This window comes from Schistocerca gregaria, chromosome 7 (assembly GCF_023897955.1).
Source record: "Schistocerca gregaria isolate iqSchGreg1 chromosome 7, iqSchGreg1.2, whole genome shotgun sequence".
NCBI lineage: Eukaryota > Metazoa > Arthropoda > Insecta > Orthoptera > Acrididae > Schistocerca > Schistocerca gregaria.
Window position 1 is genome coordinate 460647407 of NC_064926.1, and position 26593 is coordinate 460673999.

At 43.2% G+C, this 26593-nt stretch overlaps 1 protein-coding gene across 1 annotated transcript in view; it reads left to right on the forward strand.

The window, feature by feature from the left end:
* Nucleotides 1-26593, forward strand: part of LOC126281465 (transcription factor SOX-5-like) — an 821264-nt gene that overhangs the window by 239196 nt on the left and 555475 nt on the right. The window contains exon 2 of the mRNA XM_049980457.1: nt 8053-8169. Coding sequence (XP_049836414.1) covers nt 8081-8169 — 89 coding nt within the window. The 5' untranslated portion in view covers nt 8053-8080. The remainder of the gene's footprint in view (nt 1-8052; nt 8170-26593) is intronic.

The following is a 26593-nucleotide window of genomic DNA, read 5'->3' on the forward strand; positions in this document are numbered from 1 at the left end:
ATGCGCGCGGGCATTAACGCCCTATTGACAAACACGTCGCATTGTCGACTGCGAGATTGATGAAAAGCGTCGCGCCCGCAGCGCGCAGGCGGGCCGCCGTCTGAAAAGCCGCACCCACCGCCGATCGGAACGACCTCTGCCGCCCAGCGCGGAGGTCAGGCCACAGGCTCGACTCCACACCACTCCGGTCTCTCCCGTGCCAGGCGGGAGCAGAGGGGAGCACTGCTGGTGTTACATCGGCGTTCCTGGAGCACTGAATTCTAATAGGATGTTATTTAACCTTTTGCAAGACGAGAAATGACATTCAAATACGATCGATATAGCACAGATTGATTTGCCTGCTGCTCAAGTTATAAAGGGAGATATAAAGGGAGAATGACCGAAAAAATACGTTTTCCTAACTAATTTTTTATGGTGGTTTCAAAACTGTTCTTAGTTTTCTTCTGTCATGCCTAATTTAATCTTTATTTTTAGTTTGCGAATTTTATCAAGACAGCAAGCTGGGAACAAGAAAAATGTCCTGATTTTTATGTTGGTGAGGGAGGCGGACAAAGTAAAAGCATTGGAGTGCAAAGGTTTGGCCAAACGGAGAACATTTTGTGCTTCAGGCTAAAATCGTCTTCCACGACCAATTAAAAGGTTATGCCGCATTGGAGCTTTGAAATGAATCAATAGCAACAGGAGAAAAGATGTGCCGGACCAGGACTCGAACCCGTATCTCCTGCTTAACGCGAACCGTCACCTTAACCGCCACGGCCATCTGAGCAAGCGACTGAAGTCAGTGAAAACTTTTGAATAGTATTTGTACGCCCGTTGGATCACATAATTTGTATGTTCTTTCGGGCAAGTCCGGAAGAACAGACATCACGTGCATATGTATTCAATGACCCACTCGTAGGCCACAGAAAATATCGCTCCCACCATTGCATTTCACACTGGGTTCGATGAAAATGTCAGTCTTGACTCTGGCTACCTTCCTATGAAAATTCCCTTCCTCTGTCGAGAAATACTGAACAAAAGATTTTTTTTTTTGTCCTCAAATCCACAAACATGTGTAGTATCACTAATTTCAAGATATAATAAATGTTCGAGAGAAAGATGCACTCACTGCCTTAAGACCTGTTACTAAAAAAATTCTAGTGAATAAGAGTTGTTCAAATTACAACAACAGAATTCCACTCCCCACATTAACGTATTAACCACCGCACTGAAAATTTGACGCATTACCGTGAAGAGCAGGCAGAACGCATCCACCAGGATATTAAGGAAATTGAGAAGAGTGAAAATAACTCCCAGAATCAGCTTTACAAATTGATTCTAAACACCTATTTTTGAGAAATAATCTACAAACATTTTTAAATGCAGACTTGTGTAATCAAATACCTGTGCGTAACTTAAATTTGAAAACGTATTTCTAATTGATAAACTGAAAAATCTTTTACGTGGCAATGTTGCATCACTGCGTTAAAGGTGTAGAAGTGTTTGGTATGCGAACTTGTGGGGCTGTATACATCTAGATATTTTTAATCCAGGCAAAGCTTCCTAAAACAATATTTAACTCCCACAGCCTCAGGACACTTCGATCTACATCTACAGCTACATCCTCAAGACTACTTCGGCAATTTACATTGAATGTTTCGCAGAGGATTCACCATACAACCACTTTCGAACTATTTCTCGATCTTTCCACTCTCGAACAGCGCGTGACAAAAATGCGCACCCAAAACTTTCCGTGGCCTCTCTGTTTTCTCAAGATGGTCGTTTCTCCCTGTGTAGATGGAAGTCAAAATATTTTCGCGTTCGAATGATAAATTTGGTGACCGAAATTTCGTGAAAAGATGTCGCTGCCAAGAAAAACTCTCTTGTTTTAATGATTAACACTCCAACTCGCTTATCATATTCTTGAAACTCACTCCCTACTTCGCGAGCAGTGAAAAATAGGAGGTATGTAGACAGGTTTTGACACCACGTCTTGTCTGGCTTCTGTATTTTCTTTTTTTTTTAATTGCGCTGAATGTCATTGACCCAGACCAGTGGCAGTAAGAAATACCGACTTTGTTTCTGTTAATTTTATAGAAAACCCAGTCCATCTTTCTTCGAACATATTTTCAAAATTTGTAACCAAAATAAGTTAACCTACATTTTGCAACCGATAAAACTTCATAGCTAACAAGATCATACTGCTGACTGTGTGAAATACGCTGCATGAAAAGTCAGTTCTTCCGTAAATACAATGATCCGGCGACTTATCGCTCTTAAAAACATCACAGCAAAGTGATTTATATCAACAGAGAACAAATTATGAATATTCATACCAAAGTTCTCTGTCGTCTCTATGGCTGGTAGCACGAATGTTGCAGCATTCCAAGATTCTATATTCCGCGCTCCAAGAGTAAACAAGAATCTTACATGGAGAGAAAAAAGAATGTTTCAGAACTTTAGGAATTGGTAATTGTTGAGGGGGGACGCTTCTGTCTTGCTTCAACAGAAGACCTACTCTCTCTGTACAAGATGTAGCGCAAGTAAAAGCTAATCACTATTTCACTCTTTGTTCGCGGCATTTCCGCCGGGGGTGTGAGATTCCATGTCGAGTATTGTTATCGGCTGTCGATGAAAGACAGTCTTTTCTTTACTGGACAATTGAAGTTCGGTGTAAAAAATATGAGTACAGTTCCGAAAATATTTACCGGGACTTTTAATAGCAACTGTTCGTCGATTAGCAACTCGTCGCTCGGCCGAAATAATCGTCATGAACATCAAATTTTTGCCAAAATATTGAGAGTATTTTCCTCTTAATTCAATAAATGTGACCACTCACGAATTTGATTTCATTATACTAAACACATGCGCCTGAGCATATTCAGACAGCTGTTCCCGTTACCTTCCAACAAAGGACAAGCTCAGGCTGCATGCCCTGAGAGAAGCGATGTGATTACTAGCATTATAACGCTCAATTCGAAACGCTGTGTCTTTAGGCGATATCGGTTTGCACCCCTCATGCTCCCGATATTTACGTAGGAGAATGTTTTTCGTTTTCAGTCTCATTTTAATAGTCAAAATATTTTAACAACTTTCAAAACCTAAGGTACTTTTACAAGTAGCTAATAAGAATCTGCAAGTTGTCTTGTGCCTCAATCGTACATCATTTGTAATGTCCCGCAGACCTCCCAGAACTTCGACAAGAATATTTCCGTTCAGATATGCGTTTTAAATTATTTTTATTTTATTCGTACATCGACTAGGGAGCCTATTAAAAAGCTTATGTCTTTGCTGCGACATTCAACTGTTACAAGAAAAGAGATGAATCAAAGACAGTACATACTCCATTCACTTTTTGCCTGTTCATCGTTGGTGCTAGGACGCGTGTGGTAATTACTACAGTTTTGTGCTTTTTTCGATTTCATCTTAATAAAACAGATGAGCTTTTATAATTAAAATGTTTCTAGTTTTATTTCAACCTTTTAACACCAGGTTTATTAGTGTTGTCTTAGCTTCTTTCATACGTCGAAAATAGTCGAAGCCAGCTACATTATTAAGAAAAAAGGATTTTGTAATTATATGGGGGCGGAAACACAAATTTATGGAACTGAAGACGATCTTAGACACACGTCACTGAATGAAGGCAGCTGGAAATCAAACAGCTTCATTCCATTACTCTATAAAGTAGGAAGTTTATCTTTCTACAAACTTGTGGCAGTACCAGATCCAGAGCCAAATAGTATCATCAATCTTATGATTGGTTTGATGCGGCCCGCCACGAATTCCTCCCTGTGTCAAAATCATCATCTCAGAGTAGCACTTGCAACCTACGTCCTCAGTTATTTGCTCGATGTATTACAGTCTCTGTTTTCCTCTAGCTTTTACCCTCTACGGTTCCGTGCAGTACCATGAAGTTATTCCGTTACGACTTAAAAGATGTCCTATCATGCTGTCCCTTCTACTTCTCAGTATTTTCCATATACACTTCTGGAAACTGAAATAAGAACACCGTGAATTCATTGTCCCAGGAAGGGGAAACTTTATTTACACATTCCTGGGGTCAGATACATCACATGATCACACTGACAGAACCACAGGCACATAGACACAGGCAACAGAGCATGCACAATGTCGGCACTAGTACAGTGTATATTCACCTTTCGCAGCAATGCAGGCTGCTATTCTCCCATGGAGACGATCGTAGAGATGCTGGATGTAGTCCTGTGGAACGGCTTGCCATGTCATTTCCACCTGGCGCCTCAGTTGGACCAGCGTTCGTGCTGGACGTGCAGACCGCGTGAGACGACGCTTCATCCAGTCCCAAACATGCTCAATGGGGGACTCATCCGGAGATCTTGCTGGCCAGGGTAGCTTGACTTACACCTTCTAGAGCACGTTGGGTGGCACGGGATACATGCGGACGAGCATTGTACTGTTGGAACAGCAAGTTCCCTTGCCGGTCTAGGAATGGTAGAACGATGGGTTCGATGACGGTTTGGATGTACCGTGCACTATTCAGTGTCCCCTCGACGATCACCAGAGGTGTACGACCAGTGTAGGAGGTCGCTCCCCACACCGTGATGCCGGGTGTTGGCCCTGTGTGCCTCGGTCGTATGCAGTCCTGATTGTGGCGCTCACCTGCACGGCGCCAAACACGCATACGACCATCATTGGCACCAAGGCAGAAGCGACTCTCATCGCTGCAGACGACATGTCTCCATTCGTACCTCCATTCACGCCTGTCGCGACACCACTGGAGGCGGGCTGCACGATGTTGGGGAGTGAGCGGAAGACGGCCTAACGGTGTGCGGGACTGTAGCCCAGCTTCATGGAGACGGTTGCGAATGGTCCTCGCCGATACCCCAGGAGCAACAGTGTCCCTAATTTTCTGGGAAGTGGCGGTGCGGTCCCCTACGGCACTGCGTAGGATCCTACGGTCATGGCGTGCATCGTGCGTCGCTGCGGTCCGGTCCCAGGTCGAAGGGCACGTGCACCTTCCGCCGACCACTGGCGACAACATCGATGTACTGTGGAGACCTCACGCCCCACGCATTGAGCAATTCGGCGGTACGTCCACCCGGCCTCCCGCATGCCCACTATACGCCCTCGCTCAAAGTCCGTCAACTGCACATACGGTTCACGTCCACGCTGTCGCGGATTGCTACCAGTGTTAAAGACTGCGATGGAGCTCCGTATGCCACGGCAAACTGGCTGACACTGACGGCGGTGGTGCACAAATGCTGCGCAGCTAGCGCCATTGGACGGCCAACACCGCAGTTCCTGGTGTGTCCGGTGTGCCGTGCGTGTGATCATTGCTTGTACAGCCCTCTCGCAGTGCCCGGAGCAAGTATGGTGGGTCTGACACAGCGGTGTCAATGTGTTCTTTTTTCCATTTCCAGGAGTGTATTCCGTTCTTCTCCGATTCCGTGCAGAACCTCCTCATTCCTTACCTCATCAGTCCACTTAATTTTCAACATTCGTCTGTAGCACCACATCTCAAATGCTTCGATTATCTTCTGTTCCGGTTTTCCTGCAGTCCATGTTTCACTACCATACAATTCTGTGTTCCAAACGTACATGCTTAGAAGATTCTTCCTAAAATTAAGGCCTATGTTTGATTCTATTAGACTTCTCTTGGCCAAGAATGCCCTTTTTACCAGTGCTAGTCTCCTTTTTATGTCCTCATTGCTCCGTCCGTCATGGGCTATTTTGCTGCCTCAATAGCAGAACTCTTTAACTTCATCTACCTCGAGACCATCAATCTTGATGTTAAGTTTCTCACTGTGGTCATTTCTGCTACTTCTCATTCCTCCGTCGTTCTTCGATTCACTCTCAATACATTCTCTGTACTCATTACACTGTTCATTCCACTCAGCAAATCCTGTAATTCTTCTTCACATTCACGGAGGATAGCAATGTCTTCAGCGAATCTTATCATTGATATCCTTTCACCTTGAATTTTAATTCCACTAGTGAACCTTGCTTTTATTTCCTTCATTGCTTTTTCGATGTATAAAGTGAACAGTAAGAGGAGGAAGACTACGTCCCCCTCTTACCCTCTTACACCCTTTTTAATCCGTGCACTTCGTTCTTGACCGTCCACTGTGATTATTTCCTTTTGGTTCTTGTACATGTGGTATATTACCCGTCTGTCCCTATTGCTTACCACTGTTTTCTTCAGAATTTCGATCATCTTGCACCATTTGATATTGTCGAACGCTTTTTCCAGGTCGACAAATTCTCGTCTTGATTTTTCTTTAGTGTTACTTCCGTTATCAACCGCAACGTCAGAACTGCCTTTCTGGTGTCTTACCTTCCGTAAAGCCAAATTGATCGTCATCTAACACATTTTCTTTCCCATCCTTCTGTATATTATTCTCGTCACAATTGTGATATTTCTCACACTTGTTAGCTCCTGCAGTCTTCGGAATAGTATGGATGATATTTTTCCAAAAATCTGATGGTATATCGCCAGACCCATACTTTCTAGACACCAGCGTGAATAGTCGTTTTGTTGCCACTTCCCCAATGATTTTAGAAATTCTGATGGAATTTTATGTATACCTTCTGTTTTATTTGATCTTAAGTCTTGCAAAGGTCTTTTAAATTTTGATGCTAATTCTGGATCCCCTGTCTCATCTCCATCGACTCCTATTCCTTCTTCTGTCACATCAGACAAATCTTCCCCATTATAGAAGCCTTCAATGTACTCTTTTCACCCATCCGCTCTCTCCTTTGCATTTAACAGTGGAATTCCTATTGGACTCTTAATGTTACCAGCTCTGCTTTTAATTTCACCGAAGGTAGTTTTTACTTTTCTACAGGCTGAGTCAGGCCTTTCGACAGTCATTTCTTTTTCGGTTTATTGCAGAATCCATTTAGTAATTCTTCTGTCGCAAGCCCATATTCCTTCATAACCTTCTCTTGCACTCCTTCCCCTACAACCACATCACATTTACATATTATACGCGAAATCTGATACGGTATGCGTTCAACGGATTTCACAGAGAATTAACTTATTTCTGTTGGAGAGTACTTAGATACTGATTAATTTTTTAAAAATATAGCAAAATCTCTCAGTGTCAACTGGATAACGCTCAGTCTAAGCTGCAGAAACGCCAAGCAGTATTATATTAGGAATGCAACAGCTCTATAAAGCATGAACAGGTCTTTGCGTCCGTTTCAAAGTCGGGTCGTCAACCACCATAGGGGGCGTGTCGTGTGATAATGGTACCGCAAGACAAGTCGTCAGATCCGCCTCACTATGAAAAATATCTGTATGATATCTCTGCTGAAGATATCCTAATCAAAATTGTTCTCGACAACAGAGATGAGAAGTTTACCAGCTCCCTTACGCAGGATTAGAGGTAATTAACCAATATTTTTCAAACGATCTTTGTGTCTGATTTATCAGTATGTTTTAATTTTTTTTTCAATTCATTGTGTAAGTTGTGCTTTCTGTTTCTGTGGGTAGATGAAAATACTAGCAACTGAACACTTCGAAATTGAGTTGTGTGGCAATAAAGTCGACTATGTCTGCAGTTATGGTTCGAAACTGCTATAAGGTCACTAGCGGGAGAAAGTACGGCGCGAAGAAGGAATACGACTAGACTTTCTAATTGATGATGTGTTTTGTCAACTGTTTGACTTTCAGCTCATCCAAAGTTGCCTTAGTGACCACTATGACCACACTGAAGTACCGACTTACTTGCTTCACTAGGTCTTAAAACAGAAGTATTGATTTGACAGAAGTCGCTAATATGTGAAGATAACTGTAGTACAGCTATTAAAGAATAAACATAGTTCTTGGTAAGAATACAGAAGTTTCACACTTAAACAATTGTGATATCGTCATAGACACAGCTTCCAGTCACTTCTGTGTGGCACAGTGCAGGTAACATTATGCACGAATGTATTGTAGGCGGTGCAATATAACTTATTTGCAATATAAATTCAGATAATGAATTTTAAACGTCGAGAATTTTTGTTTTAAGACCACGAGTTATTTTAAAATTCGTAGTGCTGCATTTGTGTTGGCTGCGATTACAGTTCCTGTTCCATTTCTGGTTGCAGTTCGCACTGAGTCCGTGCACCGTGAAGCATGCTATACGAGACGAAAGCCATAAACTCTGTGGGAACGTGCTACTCAACAGTGCCAGCTGTCTCTCAACACGGACCTGCGTCACTCAGGTAAGGGGTTATCATTTCCGAAACCTTAATTACAATGCCGGCCGTTGTGGCCGAGCGGCGCTTCAGTCCGGAACCGCGCTGCTGCTACGGTCGCAGGGTCGAATCCTGCCTCAGGCACGGATGTGTGTGATATCCTTAGGTTAGTTAGGTTTAAGTAGTTCTAAGTCTAGGGGACTGATGACCTCAGATGTTAAGTCCTATAGTGCTCAGAGCCATTTGAACCATTAATTACAACAAACAATTCTCAGATCAGCGTCATTATCATACAAATATCTCGGGAATCAAAAGGAAAATAACCTGACGTATTGAAATCAATTTTTATGGACAAGGTAGGAAGAAAAAGTACGTAAGTTGAACAAAATACAATGATTGGGAGAACAGCTCCAAACATCACTTGTAAAGAAGGTGTGCGGAATTCAACTCTAATCGTATGGCCTCTATGATACATGTGTATTTTTACTTGCCAATGTGTACGTATAAAGGAAAGAAAAATTTTGTATTTCAAATAAGGAAAGTAACTATAACAGTTGTTCTAAAACAGTGTGTCTGTTAATAGCACCTTAAGCTGAAATAATTAATATTTTGCGCCACTATTAATCAAACTCTAGCCACATACGTCAGGACACCTCATCAGCTCTGGGAATAAATGTGATGGATGCCTGTCGCTCTTTTGTCCATGTCTTTCCAACTACGTCGTGGAACCGACCCGGGATTCATTTGCAGTTAATTAGTTATTTTCATTTGCTGAACCTAACACGTAACATTCCTTTCAGCTAATAAAACGTATTCGTGAGTTTGTTACAGTATAATATTATCTGTTACCAGATTTAAGTCAATGCAACAAAAGATACGGCAATTTAGGTCCTAATTTCGATACTCACAAACTCACACATCAGAAGCTATAGGGTGCGTTCCGTTGGCCTACAATCATTAAATTTGACAAGAATCAAACTTTCACAATACAAGAAAAGAAAAATTCCTAAAATTGTTAATTCATAATTATATCATAAAGTAAAACAAATATTGTAATCCCATTTGTTGAGCGTCTGTCTGTCAGTACGTTTGTTAAAATCCGTTTTTCTCAGGAACAAGTAAAGGAATCAAGTTGAAATTTTTTCAAGTACTGAAGTCTACGGTTCCTTCGAGGTTTAAACAATCTAAGCTTCTAAGTCAATGCAGTCAAAAGATAGAGCCGTATATGTCATTGGTACTCACAAACTCACTTGTCAAAATCTACAGATGAACGATCTACATAGGTGTCTGGTTTGGCGGTTTAGCGGTAAAGCATGGACATCAAAATGCCACAAAAACGCAACTAGGCCAAACCCTAGGTTTTCCAGTCTTCATTGTAATCTAGCCTTCACCTCCCAACGATGTGAGGATCCGACATAAAACTACAGGTCCCCTTTTCCGGATTGCATAACTGGCGTAGATTAGGGCCACCTAAGCGCCAATCTCTGTTTTTTTCTTTTCTTTTCCCTCTAACTCTGTCACGGGTGAGGTTTAAGTGTTTTCGTTATGCGTATGACGAAGTGGCTCACCACGCACGAGATTTTCAGCCGTGAACCACCCACTCCTACCTCCTACCCACCACGCCATCGCGTGAGGTTGCGCATTGATTAAGGCAATGAACTCTCATTTTGTAGAAGCAGGTGTCTGCAGTTTTTGAATAAGTGATTAGACGCCAACAAAGAGAAGGTTACCTTGGAAAGGTAAAAGCTGTTTTCCTCCTCCAGTTATTACCAAGTATAATGACGTCACTATCGACGAGACGTTACACTCAAATTTCCCTAACTTCAAATAAGCCTCCAAGTTAATGTCAATGCCATTAAGACCAGTGGATTTCCAGGCTCTGCAATCAGGATTTTCTCTTTCTACCCTTTGTTCTGAGAAGGATGCTGTACAACGATAATATGTCAGGGAACTGGAAAAAAATCGTGTAGCAGCTACATGAACTGTCATTTCACGAATGTCACATCCTCAAACACGAAGTGCAGTCTCTTCTACAGGAATTCCAAATACATTTGTCTTTCCTCTGTTAAGTTGGTCTGTACAATAATTACTCCAACCACTCGGTCGCCTACAATATCTGCCCACGCACTGACAGTGATCTGCTTCGGATTTGATGTTTCGACTGCTGTGTGGAGATGTGGCGTTGGTCAGAGATGACGGTTGCGCAGGTTCGTTAATTCTACATCTACAACAGGTCGCCTCATCACTGATTGTGGCGCGAAAAATAACCCAGAGTTGCCGTGAAATGTAGCAGAAACTACCGTAAAACTCATGTCGTAGGAAAAATTCAGCTTGCGATAGTCCTTGTACTGTTTCAAATGATGGTGATTCTTGTGATTATCATACAGGATATGCAAAGTAATTCCTTTAGCTCATAGCACGATTTCCGGCTACTTGCCTTAAGCTTAAACCGGAGTTATTCGGTTGGTGCATAAAGATGTAGCGGTTTTTAATCAGTTTTAATAAACACGACAGATATTCGTAAGAGAGACTTTAGTCAAGAATAATATTCTCTCCTCCACTACTTACAACACTCCGCTAACGCTGGGGTACCTTTTCGAACCCGCGACAGTAAAAATCACGTTGTTTAGAAGCGAAGAACTCGTCGAGCCATGTCCGGCGCGCATTTTCGTCCGGAAAGGGAGTTGCTTCAGCGACATTCGATACAGAGCGGAATAGGTTAAAATCTGAGGGCGCAAGATCAGGTGAAATAGGTACGTGTCAAATCGAACCACATTTAAGCTACATCTCTACCGTTCCACTCTTGAACAGCGCGCGGGGAAAACGAACACACTATCCTTTCCGTGACAGCTCTCACTTATTTTATTATGATGATCATTTCTGCCTTTGTAGGTGACTACAACAAAATATTTTCACCCAATTAGGAGAATGTCCGTGGGAACAAATTTCATGAAGAGGTTCTGCCGCAGCGAAAACGTCTCTTGTTTTCATGACTGCTACCTCAATTCGTGTATCATATGCATGACAATCTGTCCCCTATTTCGCAATGATACAAAACAAGCAGCCCTTCTTCGAAATTTTTCGATGTCCTCCGTCAGTTCTATCTGATACGGATGACAGACCGCAGTGTAATACTCCCGGAGAGGGTGGACAAGCAGAGTGTAAGCAGTCTTTGTCAACCCGGTTGTTGTTCTTAGATTGCGTTTGCAAGACGTCTCAGTAGTTGACAATAAATGACAGCAGAGATGGTTAAACCGCGGGCGAAGCAATTCGTGGTAGATCACATTGTCGCTGTTCCACCAGATACAATTGTGGATGCGCGCAGGTCTTTGTACGGGGAGTTGCTGCTTTGTTTGAGCTCAATCATTCCCTCCTTTTCCTTACTTGAGTATAAAGACATCAGAGACAGTAGAGATGCTCAAATGGCCACCCGCTTATTTATGTGATTTTGACTTAGAGCATGCGTTACCCATATGTACGATTTTTGAACCTTCTCCTTTGTATGCAAATATCGCACAATCGTGGAATGATCATAGTTCATCACATTTTCCACTTCTCGAATACTATGACGTGGATAATGGTGGATTAATGCATTGAAACGATCTTCATGAAATCCCGAAGGTCTTCCTGAACATGAAGAGTCACTAATGTCAAAACGATCCTTCTTAAAACAGAAAAAGCATATTCTTGCCTTGTTCTGTCTATGGGCATTATTCCTATACATTGTGCAAATATTTCTCTCTGCCTCCGCTAGAGTCGCCCACCTATTGAACTGAAACGGAAGAATTTGTCGGAAATGTTTTGATTTCTCCACTTGGCACTACCATTTTCTACCGTCCGCAACTTCACCATCTCCAAATGACAAAATGACAATATGCAATCTCAAACAGCACCGACGAACAACAAATAAAAAGTGACAATTGACAAATAAGTCCATATCAACCAGAATACCAACATGCCACACCTAAACGCTATGAACTCGTGCATCAACCTAATACAATCAATATTTTGTAGACATGGTCACGCTAGATCCGACTGTCGTCTTGTCATGTCCAGCTTGGATTTCGACTCCGTTGCACACATAAAACTGAATGTCTACATCAGCACATACACTCCTGGAAATTGAAATAAGAACACCGTGAATTCATTGTCCCAGGAAGGGGAAACTTTATTGACACATTCCTGGGGTCAGATACATCACATGATCACACTGACAGAACCACAGCCACATAGACACAGGCAACAGAGCATGCACAATGTCGGCACTAGTACAGTGTATATCCACCTTTCGCAGCAATGCAGGCTGCTATTCTCCCATGGAGACGATCGTAGAGATGCTGGATGTAGTCCTGTGGAACGGCTTGCCATGCCATTTCCACCTGGCGCCTAGGTTGGACCAGCGTTCGTGCTGGACGTGCAGACCGCGTGAGACGACGCTTCATCCAGTCCCAAACATGCTCAATGGGGGACAGATCCGGAGATCTTGCTGGCCAGGGTAGTTGACTTACACCTTCTAGAGCACGTTGGGTGGCACGGGATACATGCGGACGGGCATTGTCCTGTTGGAACAGCAAGTTCCCTTGCCGGTCTAGGAATGGTAGAACGATGGGTTCGATGACGGTTTGGATGTACCGTGCACTATTCAGTGTCCCCTCGACGATCACCATAGGTGTACGGCCAGTGTAGGAGATCGCTCCCCACACCATGATGCCGGGTGTTGGCCCTGTGTGCCTCGGTCGTATGCAGTCCTGATTGTGGCGCTCACCTGCACGGCGCCAAACACGCATACGACCATCATTGGCACCAAGGCAAAAGCGACTCTCATCGCTGAAGACGACACGTCTCCATTAGTCCCTCTATTCACGCCTGTCGCGACACCACTGGAGGCGGGCTGCACGATGTTGGGGCGTGAGCGGAAGACGGCCTAACGGTGTGCGGGACCGTAGCCCAGCTTCATGGAGACGGTTGCGAATGGTCCTCGCCGATACCCCAGGAGCAACAGTGTCCCTAATTTTCTGGGAAGTGGCGGTGCGGTCCCCTACGGCACTGCGTAGGATCCTACGGTCTTGGCGTGCATCCGTGCGTCGCTGCGCAGCTAGCGCCATTCGACGGCCAACACCGCGGTTCCTGGTGTGTCCGCTGTGCCGTGCGTGTGATCATTGCTTGTACAGCCCTCTCGCAGTGTCCGGAGCAAGTATGGTGGGTCTGACACACCGGTGTCAATGTGTTCTTTTTTTCCATTTCCAGGAGTGTATATTCCAAAGCCACCTTATACTGTGCAGCGGAGGGTAATTTGCGGACCACTGTCACTTCTCCGCTTTCCTGTTACAGTCACGAACGGTGCTCGGAAAAATGATTGTTCGTAAGCCTCCGTGCGAGCTCAAATTTCTCTATTCTTGCCTTCATGGTCTTTTCAAGAAGTGTACGTATCAGGAAGTAACACAATGGTTGACTCCTTGACACCTTTAGGGACGCACTCTCTTGGAAATTCGACAGTAAACCACAATATGATACATATATTCTCTTTTGTGGCGTCTGCCATATGAGTGACGCTGTCGCACCGACTAAATGAACTTGTCTTGAAACGCGCCCCCCTTGTTCTTTGGATGTTCTCTGTTTCACCTGTTAATCCTAGCTGGTAAGAGTACCAGACTGACGAGGGCTTTGTACGCCACCTTCTTCGTGAGTGGAGCACACTACCTGCGGATTCTTCGTATGAGTCTGTCTGTCGACTCGCTACGATTAAATTTATGTTGTCACTGCGCTCTCTATCGCTGCGTACGCTTACTCGGAGATATTTAATGTATGAGATTGCTTTCAGGTTCGGGAATCGTATAATCATATAGTAACAGATTTTTCCAGCTGTTTATGGGCAATACCTTTAGAATGCCTGTTTTTCTTCTGTTGATCCTCGTAAACAGCCCTGGTCTTGAACCATAAATTCCTTAGTATTGTCGTTAAAGTTCTTAAACGAGAAATATATAGGAGGCGATACTATTGCCCTTGACACTTCCTGTAATGTCCCCCCTGGTTATTTTGTGAGTAAGCCACTTCACGACGCACAACAATTTGTAGTGTTTTGCTTCGAAAACTGATGAGACTGCTGTGACAACCTCGCGTCGACTGAACACGCCCGTTACAAACCGCGGCGACAACGTCAAACTGTTTCCTGTTTATTAGTTTCATTTTACGCTGTAAGAGCCGCACATTGTCACCTACACTCAAGAATCGGACGAGCACGTATTTTACGACGGGCCTCTTTCCTGGATGAATTATACGCCCTGGCATCTGTCCCGTCTACAGTAAAATTTATGCTGATGTGCCGACTTTAATTACACAACATTACTTCATTCACTGCTCGTCGATGGCGTAATGAAACAGTACGAGGACCTGTTTACGTGCATTACGTTACAAAAAAATGGTTCTGAGCACTATGGGACTTAACATCTGTGGTCATCAGTCCCCTAGAACGTAGAACTACTTAAACCTAACTAACCTAATGACATCACACACATCCATGCCCGAGGCAGGATTCGAACCTGCGACCGTAGCAGTCGCGCGGTTCCGGACTGAGCGCCTAGAACCGCGAGACCACCGCGGCCGGCATTACGTTACATAATCACGGTTATGTTGAGGATCAGTTGCCAGTCTGCACCACTATTCTTGATTACATGCGGAACTTCCTACATTACGCTACAACTTCATAAAAATTTGACCTAACTGGTTCAAATACGTCAGCACGTAATGCCTCAGAGAGGCATTAAAGCTTCCTAAGCTTTTGCATATTGAGTGCTATAAACCTTTTGGGTGAAAATTACTCTAACTGCTAATGGTCGGACCTTAATTAATACTTGAGGTGCGAACATGTCGCCTGGTCGGATGAATCACGTTCCCTGTTACATGAGGTGGGTGGTGTTGCCTGGATACGCGAACGGCTGCTCGACGCACACATTGTGCCACGAATGTGTGCAGATGGGGACTGTAGAATGCTATGGGGAGACATTCACCTGGGCTTCCGTGGCTTGTGTGGTAGTACCAGAATGCACCATCAGAGCTGCGGGTTTAGTGAACATAAATTGCACAGTAAATGGTAGGAATATCGGTAGTATCCGTATTGGTAGGGGGAAAACATAAATAAATGTGTAAGGGAGCAGCTGGGAACCGACATCTTCTCCTTGTTCTTTTATTTGTTTGGCTGTTTGTTTTGCACATAATTAGAACCACACATAATTTAGTGTTAGTCCATTATGTATTTTATATCTTTACAGAACATAAATTGCATTGTATAAGTAACAAAAAGTAGCTGATCGCGTAACTTCTGAACTTTTATGTAAGAAAAGGAATTACTTTTGATGCAGGTATAATGTAATGCCCAATCACAAGAAATGCATATAATTATTGTTGTTATCTTGTACTCAACAAAACGTTATTCATCATGATCAAAGGCAAGAGTTTCCTGTTATTATTGATAAATTCGAAACGTTGTTTATGAATATCGGAAACGTGTTTTGTATATGTTCGACCAAGTGTTGAAGCTGTGTATGATACATTTTTGATCAGAGTTTTTTTTATTAATTTTATCACTTTTCTAGAGATCTGTGTTTTATGGCGCTGTATAATAAATCTATATTGTTTTTGTTTTAATTTTACTACATCATCCCTCTGTTTCACATTACAAATCATCAATTTTCAAATAAAACTTCAATTAAACATTGATAATTTTCATTATGGTATAAATAGCGTCTATTTGCAAATCAGAAACATGGGGATAAGTACGTAGAACAAAAATGTTCCGTAGGTTAGGCGGCCCTTTATATCAAGCACTTATTTCATTAGTGTTACAAGTCCATTACCTCCACTTTTCTGCCTATAATGCTTCTGAAATTAATGGTCCAAACAAACAGAAAGAAAGGTTCATCTCTAGCAAGAAGCCGTATGCTTGAATATTTCTGGTATCTCAACTGCAGATGTTTCAGCGCTCATTTAACTTCACGACTGAGTATCCCAAAGTGAACAAAAATGGACTTGTACCACTATTTAAATAAGCCCTTCATATGTCTTAAATCGGTTTCTAGAGCTTCCGCTTTCTAAGTGAATCTAGTAAAATACTGACCGCATACACAAACAAAGCGATCGAGCTGAGGTAAAGCCCGTTAAGTACGCAACACAGGTAACGCGGGTAAGATCTTAACTGACCACGGCTACTAGGAAAACTACTGATTCTGCGCTTGCTTATGACAGTCTACGATAGCCTACGGTAGATTTACAACTCTATCCGACACAGATGTGGCGATAGTGAAGGCGACACGAGGGCGGAGAGGGGCGCCCCGATAGGGATCGACAGATTTCAGCCCCCCGGTGGCCTGAATGGCGCGCCGTCGCTTGATTGGCATTGCCGAAAAATCTGTGGCGCGTTGAATGCGCGGCGCCGGCGCCGGCGCCTTTGTGTCCACCCGCACAGAGGTAGAGGTCCCGGCGCTAATCTTCGGGCCAGGTAGGAGGCGCGGATTACGGCTCAATACCTGCCGGCGGCTAATGAAGCCTGTCGCCGCGTCCGCGCCCGTACCCGCGTCCGATCGCCCGCAGCGCGGCCGGTCGCCGGCGCCCCCACACCCAATCTGCGGCGCGGCCGCGTTTTAAGCCCGCCGGCTTTTGGCTTCAGCCGCAGATATTGCTACTACACTTGTTACCCATTGAGCCGGGCCTTACCCCGCAGGGTGGCTGGGGGGCGCACGCGTCGCTCGCAACCGCAGCACCACCCCCAAACACACACACACACACACACACACACACCCCTGTTCGTCCCTAGTAACGAGTTTAACGAGTCCACTGAAGCGGCGACGCCTGCTATTGCATTTCCGTTAGGGCTAAGTGCGGGTTAATGCGGCGGCCGCCGGCTCCAGAGGACACAGTATGTGTCCGCGTTATTACTTGCGCTTCCGGCGGTCACCGGGGTCCGGTTAATTGCCGCCTCGCCTCGGCTCTGCTCTCCCCCACGGGCAGCGGTCGCCAAATACTGCGGCGCGCACACCGCCGATGCCCTTTTGTGCCCGCTGAAAACACGCGCCACGTATCCCTGCGGCAGCGGGAGGGGCTCCTTTCTGGCGTATTGACTCCCTATCGAGCGGCCGTTGGCCGACTCTAGTGGACTCGACTCGGCGCATTGCCGCAGCCTGTCGAAGTGGTTCCACTGTGTGAAATACGAGCCGGGTGACACAGGCGGATGACACACAACTTGAAACACTGCTCTCATATGCGGGACTGCCGGGTTCGAAATTGATCCACCAGTGCTGAATAACTTCTCGTGACATGTAACTGGAGAGAGATCACAAACAGGGTTCCACAGGGTTCAATTTTGGATCCACTCCTATTCTTTATATATATGTGAACGACTTTCCACTTAACAAACAACAAGCCGAACTGGTGCTTTCTGCAGACGTTATTAGTGCTATAATCCAATTAGGGAGAAAGCAAGAACAGAGATTGTTAATGACTTTTCCGAAGAATTATTAAGTGCATTATGCAGTTACGATTCCATTAACACTGGTAATTCAGATCGTTTTATTCGTTACAATAGGCATATTTTGGCAAAACACCATCCTCATGTTATCTGTAAGTAAATGGTACATAATTTTGGTACAACATTTCTAACATTATAGGTAAACATTAACTAGAGAACACTGTTATACAACTTGTTACATACGTCAGATACGTCCTGTCGCTGTCTCTTTGTTTCAGTTACACTCCATTAGTGTTCTTGGAGTAATAAAGGTTGGTTGTATTAGATATAAGCTGTTATCTGATATAATTTTCATGTCGTCTTCCTTTCCATTATACCAAAAGATTACAAATTATTAAGTGGTTTCTGAAAATGGAGCCCCCTAAATTTTGAGAAAACGCATTGTGTTCTATTCTGTGCAACAAATAGTCACACCAACAACTGATGTAGCATACGAACAGCAGACAAAAAATAGGATAGAATGCTCCAAATTCTTCGGTGTATATACTGCTGAAAATTTGAACTGGAGGCAACATGTTACTGAGCTTCTCAAACACTTATGTTTAGCTACTTTTGCTCTTCATATAATTGCTAGTCTTGGACCAAAACAAACAACCTCCTGACATATTTTGCATATTTCCATTCCATAATGTCTTATGGTATAATATTCTGCGGTAACTCACCACTTAGAAAGAAAACGTTGAGTAAACAAAAGCGAGCAGTAAGAATAATATGTGCTGTGCAACCGCAGTCGTCATGTAGGCATCTATTCAAGGAGTTAGGCATTTTAACTGCACCGTCACAGTAATGAAACTCTTCATAAATAATCCATAACGATTTCAGAACAGTGATACGCATACCCGCAGCACGAGAGGAAAGAGCGACCGTTGTTCCCGTTACTAAAGGCGTCAGTGACTCAGAAAGTTTTTGATCTTTTGTCCAATAACACAAAATGTCTGGCAGGTAGCAAAGCAAGTTTCAATCTAACCTAAAATCACTTATCCTGGACAAATCCTTCTATTCCATAGACGAATTTCTATTTTAAAACTGGTTTCCTGTCAAATAAATGAACTTGTTTTTGTGTAGTTACATGAGTAGCGCTAAAGGTATTGTGTCCATTAATTTTAACACTAATCATATACACATACTCTGTAAACCGAATACTTCCGTATCACTTCGATAAAAGAACCTTAAAATGATCTATGGAACATGTAAGTAACTAACTATGAATTTCCGCTTAAATCTGTTATTATGCTGCTCTTTCAATTCCGGTGTTACTTGCATCTGTGCAGCAACATGGCACTGAATATTTATGCTTGTAAATGATATAATGCACAGATCGCAGTTTCAGGGCAAAAAATTCCTCAACGGCAAATGATGTTCCTTAATAAATGTCGAGTATTGCCCTTCATGGTCTCCCTAAATCACCCTATTACACAGTCAAAATTGGTGCATTCACTGACAGCTTTCCTTAAAGTGGATAAATATAACAAATATCCACAAACAAGAGAAACAGCCCGATATGATAAGATCACAACATTATCAGCAAATAATTAGCAATGTATATAGGTAATTATTAACACCTATACACAGAGCCTGCGCAGCGCGCTAGCATGTGAGATAGGCGAGTCAGACGCAGATCGAATCCGGATGGTGGAATAACGACCAGGATGGCTGCACAGGCCAGCCGTTGTGTGGATTTTAGCTTGTTTTCCATGCTCATTCAGACAATTGCTGGGCTAGTCCCCAATTTGCACCTGAGAACATGCAATACATAAACAGTTAAAATACGATCACACAGAGAGCATAGTTTGCACAATTCACAGAAAGAATGCGGACAAGAGTTCCGTCCCTCCATCAGGTTGCGGCGACAGTAAGGGAATCCGAGCGTAAAGTTAAATAACTCAAATTTGCCAAAACTTGAGTACAGTCGAGCCCTACCAGAGGCGACTAACGCTCAGAAAAATAAAGAAAAGGAATAATGGTACGCAGAACTTACCGAATTACAGCAACTGATTGTCAACACTGAACTTGACAGAGGCCAAGCATTTTTTATTTATACTTGGCCGTCGGGTTTGGCTACATCACGTTCAGATAACATGTTATATAGCAGAATAAAATTGGACTACATATATTTCGTGTCTGGTTAAGGATCTAAAACTAGGTTTCTAACAGATTATAATGGTAGAGGAGTGTATAATGTTGTTGTATGGGAATGGGTAATATATTTAACTCTCCTATCAACTGAGACATTGTAGGAACTATAAGTTTTTTCTAATGGAGATGTTTAACGGCATTCCATAGCTCTTAAAACATAATCTAATATAACGCTTATAGTGGTAGCGTTGAAACGTTGCACGAAACTACCTGAGAAATATGCTAAAATTTAAAGGCAAGGCGGCCGGAAGCGGTTTTTAGCATCTAAACATTGCAAAATGGCGTGTTTACAGTTGAGTGGATTTTGTATACTAGAAGAAAAAGACTGACTTTGCCACAACAAAAATCCGTGTAAAATGGGAGACATATGTTGTACCAACATTCCTTCAAATATTTATTTATTTCGCCGACTAAAATTGACACCTTCAGATCCTCTCCTACATCGCAGCAGATCGTTACAGGAAAATGAGAATGCTAAAAATTATACGTTCTCTATGAAGTTTCCGTGTCAAAGTGATCTCTGTATTCGCTCGTATGGGTCACCGTAGTGCCTTGAAGCACTCTTTTTTCATGTGTATACAAGAATGAATACATTTTTATGAGAATTTCTAACGATTATGGATGAATTCCGAACATAACATGTATCTATGTCTGGAAACTAATTTTCCTTTTAAATCATAGGCCTCTAACAAACGGAATGAAGTGTCTTTTAAAATAGTCGTTTCTACTTACGTATAACGAAATACCTACATCGTAATTTTGTGCCAGTGCAGTTCTTATCCTCATAGCGCCAACATTTTTTGGCTTTTCTTCTCCCTAGTTCTGAACTGGTGGACACGCATGGAATTCGAACTGCTACAATGTTGATTCTTCTCGCTACCAATTTTGGCGATCACATGGTGTTGTGTGCAATACACCTGACACTACAGTAATAATTATTTAATGCTCCGTTTCATTTTGCACAAAACAAATTTACAGCAGTGAGTATCACTTGAACATGACCTCTTATGCCATTGGATACCCACTTATCTCAGGCACCACGTATTAATGGTTCTCTTTGAGAAGACTCTCGGAGCAGTGGCTGATGGTAGAATATGTCTCGATAGAAGTTAAAAGACTGAGTACAACTTTGGACAGATATTCACTTGTTTCCAGTCGCTAGCAAACTTATTTTGAATATTATGTGCAAAGAGTCTTTATTGAAGGTGTTAATAAATTTAAATTATTTCAGATTCAATTACATATAACATTTCTGTGATCCGTAACGCAGCTTGCTACGTCTGCTTTCGTGTACACATAAATAAATTCTTCTAACACTGCATAGTCATCTAGATGAAGTTGACTGAATAATCCGCATATCTTTCGTGCGAAAGATTTCATAACCAACTTCGATCAGTTTGATATGAGGAATGACTTGAGTTGGCTGATCGATTTTACTGATTTTTCCACTTCAATTTTTCCTTGTTTTCATGTTGTTCCTTTCTTTCGGGCGCCAGGGTTCTCTCATCACCGCGGGCTCCGGGACAGGGCCTGCTTGCCCAGCCCAGGTAAACTCCTGGGAGGCTGCAGGTTTCAGCGTCCAGGTTGAAGCCGTGTTCTCTGACACAATCCTGCACTGTCGCCTAATGAACAGATGACGTGCGTCAGGATTATCAGTCCAGCTTTGTGGCTGCATTGAAGAGCTGCTAGCAAATAGAACACAACATGTCGCTCTTAACGGGCAGAGACGTAACAGTGACTTTGTGCGACCCCATTGAAGTATTATAGGATCATTTCTGTTCACAATATATATTAAGTGACGTAGTAGGTAATGTCGGAAGCTCCGCGAGTCTGTGTGTAAAGAACTCACAATGCTAGAAAACTGAAGCGCAATGCAGGAAGACCTGCAGAGGATTGACACGCGATGCCGGGATTGGCAGTTGACAATAAAAACAAGTGTAACGTATTGCCCATAAATTGGAGAGAAGATCCGTTATTGTATGATAGCTGAAAATCTCTGAAAGCAGTAAAAAATCCGTTAAAGGAGAAACGATCTAACTAGTTGTGGAAACGCAGATGCCAAATTTAAGTTCATTGGAAGGAACCGCATGGAAGAAGAAAGAGGCAGCCTCTAAAAATCCTCGTTCGACCAATTCCTGAATATTGTTCATCTGTATGGGATCCTAACAAGATAGAACTGAAAAATGAAATAGAATAGATTAAAGATGAGCAATGCTTTTCGTTACAGATTCACTCAGTAAACACAAAATCTTCATGGAGACACTCATCCAACTCCTGTGGCAGATGCTACAAAAGAAGCATTGTGCATTACAGTGTGGTTTACTGTTAAAATTCCGAAAGCATATCTTCCTAAATGAGGCAACCAATATATTGCTTCCTCCTACGCATGTCTCATGTTTCCGGAAACAGGCACGTAGGGTATGTAAATTCATAATGAAAGTCCGATTTCATAGTAACATTTAATCGACTCGACCATTTGATCGGAAAGTTTAATCGACATTGAGGAATACCATTGTCTACAATTGACTAACGTTAGTTTACTCTTTAATTACTCTTGATTTAAATACGGATGCCTTACATAAATGAGAGACCATTGAAAGCATTCTGGAAGGTGCAGAAGTACATGGACTGCCAGAGGAATAAAAGTAGGCCACATCTCTCCGAGCCATTTCGTGGGAGAACTGAGGGAGGTGCAGGTCGATAGCCCACAGGCTGGACAGCTCTTTATACTTGCCACACTGGGGCTTCCGAACGTTGTGGACGAAGACAGATAGCATCTCCTGTGGATCAGGAGCCTGTGCAGCAGAACAGTTTACAACGCTGGAAAGTGGAAGGAGGAGAAACGATTTAGCAGAAGGCACTATTGTGACACAAAAGTAGAAAGCTAAGTTTTTCTATGTAAAATGACCGGAGGCCACAGATAGAAATCTCGAAAATACAATGGGGTCCCACATTTTGGGGCCTATGAAAGCGTGAGGCGCCACTGGACATGTTGGATTAACAAAAGCTAAACGTTTACTCGATACAATAATCACACGGATTGGCTTACGCAAATAAACAAAAAATTAGACTGAGAAGTTCAGCTCTGTTGATTCAAAAATGGCTCAAATGGCGCTGAGCACTATGGGACTTAACATCGGTGATCATCAGTCCCCTAGAACTTAGAACTACTTAAACCTAAGGACATCATACATCCATGCCCGAGGCAGGATTCGAACCTGCGACCGTCGCGGTCACGCGGTTCCGGACTGAAGCGGCTAGTACCGCACGGCCACACCGGCCGGCTCAGCTCTGTTGACCTCATTGAACAAAGAGAGAGAGAGAGAGATGGAGAGAGAGTGAGACGACTTTTTTCTGTGTAAAATGCTAAAGCACATGGTACTAGTTAACAAAAGAGAGGATAGCTAGCTCAGGGAAGGGGACTAGCGTGTTTGGAAATGGTTCAAATGGCTCTAAGCATTATGGGACTTAACATCTGTGGTCATCAGTCCCCTAGAACTTAGAACTACTTAAACCTAACTAACCTAAGGACATCACACAACACCCAGTCATCACGAGGCAGAGAAAATCCCTGACCCCGCCGGGAATCGAACCCGGAAACCCGAGCGTGGGAAGCGAAAACGCTACCGCAAGACCCCGGCATGTTTGGACATGTCCTTGTAGAAAACATTCGATCAACCATTGCTTCACTGGGAACTTCGTCTTTAACTTCTTCGTTGGGGTCTTCTCCAGCAACGGCTGCTGAGACATGTCACCAACCTGCTGGGCCAATTTGAACTTTGCCAACGGCTAGGGATGTTGGTACTTCCAATGGTTGATTTCGCTGCCAGTTCAGACTCCACCTGCAGCGTTATGGTGAGACCGAGCAGCAACCAGGAGACGACGTGTGGGGAAATTAAAGTCACTTTGTATCTTTTCGACCACTTCAATTTCGCTTCGAAGACTTGAATTTTTAGTTTAATGAAAAGTCTGGATTTAATTTCGACCATAGGTACGACGTATTCCCTTCTGTTGTACTACTTGCCTTTGAATTAACATCACCACAATCGAAGGGCATCCCTTTGTCAGAGATGCCAAGGTGTATAGTAATACTGTCATTGTTTGACAATTGCTTATGTATAACTTTATCAAAATAAATCAAAGTATTTGCAAGTTTTTCTCATGTAGTAGTCGCAGCCATCATTTTGGAGGGTGTTTAATTTAAGTATGTCAGAGAGAGGGCCTGCTTTCATATTGTTACATGAATTTAACAACAACATCCGAGAGACATGCAGGAAGTGGCTACGTACAAAAAATACTCTCCGCCGCACATCATAGGGTGGCTTGTGAAGTATTGATAACCGATGTAGATGTACGTGTGGTTTCTCCCCATGAAGCGAATTTGTTTCCAGCTTCCCCGACAAGTGACCCATTTTTCTACTCATTGAATAAGACTGTGTGAATGATGCGGCATTATTTAGAGCGATTCTGTTTGCAGCTGTCCCGCCCATTGAACGGACCCGTGTGAATGACGCGGCATTATTTACAGCGCTGACTGCCGGCCACAGTGGGAGCGCGCCGGCCAGCCCCGTCATTGTTTACGCGCCGGGGAAACAGACGCGACAGGCGACGCGACGCGCGCAAACAGCGGGGCAGATTTCCGCAGCCGCGCCGCGCCGTCACCGCGTGTTTACTCCCGTCTCCAGCGCCGGCCTCGGACATTTTCTCTTTCGTTTTTTCGCGTGTGGCATGCTGTGGACAGATACGGCCAGATCCCCCTCCCCTGTCACCGTAGCACACCGAGTCCGTTTTTCCCTGGCACTGAGCGTAGACCACGTGACAACGTTACACTGTTTTGTGCACACCACTCCTGCATGCTCAACGAGACGCCAGTATACACAATTTCTTTCCGGGCTGCCGCAACTATTTCGTGACAATTATTCTCTCCCAATGACAAATCTGTATTACGAAACAACTAAACCGATGCATGTAGCCCCTTCCACGTTGCCTCTACAACGGTTTCCAGGGGTAACAAAAATTTGATTTTCGTTACTTCATGTAATTGTTGACCTAATATACAAATTTAAAATGCTTTCATAATCTACTCGAAGAGGCGTATAATCTTACGTAAGAGGTTTAACACAATAAGTCAATTACTCAACTTAGAAACTCATTATGAGGCAACGTAACGCATGGCGGGTAAATTACACAGGCTATACTCATTAAATATTTGAAATGATAGTACTTAGCCACTTTGAACAAACTTAACACACCATTTCAAACCTTTCAAAAACTGTTTTCTGCTGACAGTCCTCACAAAATAATGAAAGAAAAAAGTCTACGCCTTACTACATTTTCGCTATTCTTGCAGTAGAACTTCAGCATCTGGTGAGACGTTTCAGTTATTTCTTTCTAGGAAATCTATTTTCACCACGTTCGGCGGATATAACGTTATAAACTAGCTTTTCTTAAAACGAAGCGTAAATTAGCCAGACGTTCCAAGTTGTTTTATACATGGGAATCCGATTTTTTTAAGAATCGGGTGTGGCGGGCTTACTGGTTTCATACTAAGTTGCATAGTTTTCAGACCAAAAATCTAAGGGTAAGAGGGCAGTTTGTTTACAGTTGCACGTCCGCAGTCTGCACGTCTGCAGTCTTAGTACACATTGAAACCCCGCGCCACAGTACCCTTGAAGGCCGCTCGACGATCCATAACGAAATGGCGCAGCGCATTCGTAAACGGCGTGCTGTGTGGCAGTTCGTTTTCGTTAGTGGCAGAAATTCTATAGCTGTGTCAAGCCAATCCAGTGATCTCAGGAAGTCACCTGGAGTGGCTTGAAACAACTGCAAAATTACCGCCACCAACGAAAACGAAAAGGCAATGTTTAGTAAAGCACTATGGAATGCTAACCAACCTTTCTGATGCACAAATTAAATATGGCTCTCAATAATACTAGTCCACTGAGACATGCAAAAAGCCGCTAGCGAGGACGGAAGGTAGAAAAAGAGGAAGAGAAAGAAGAAGAGCGTACTGCTAGAATGAAGCTGCAAGGTGGGCCCTGAGATGTGCCGGATGTCTTTGCTGATAAAAGGGTAAGGGTCTGGGTCTAAGTTTCATTTGCGGCCATAGTTTTAAGTTTTCAGAAAATTTTGATAAATCCAACTACTCGCTATCATCTTTGCCAAGGTGAGACGTATGCACATTATCTCATAAATAAAATCAAATGGTAGCGTGCAAACATATTTATTTCTGACGGTGCTCACCATATTTGAAAAATGCCAAGCTAAAGCATGACTCGATACTCATGTTTGGGGGAGATCCCCTTTATATTACTGTGAGATCCAGTTGTAAGGTTGGAAGAAGGTACGGACTTGCCATCTTCAACAGAAGCATGCGTAGAAGGCACTGAGGCGTTCAGTGTTACCTTCCGAATTAAAAACACGTTAGGACGTCTATTTAAACTTATTTAATTTGTTCCAGTTCTACGTCGAGGAAGCAATATAGGTAATAACATAAAAAATTCGGAACAGGAATAGAAGTTTAAGGGCAACATATCAATCCTACGGCATGGCAAGATAAAAGAAGCACATGGTAAACTTGATGAAAGGAAAAGACAGCACGCTTATCGTGCAGTATGGCTTTAGGCTAAAAGAAACCAAAGATGAAAGTGATAAAGAGTTGTAAAACTGAGAACAATGACTACTTAGTCTCAAAACTGGGAACGACACGGTACTGGAGCAAGTGAATAAATTACTTTATCTACGAACAAAAACTACACAGTAAGTCCGAAACAAGGAAGATGTCAGAAGTAGACT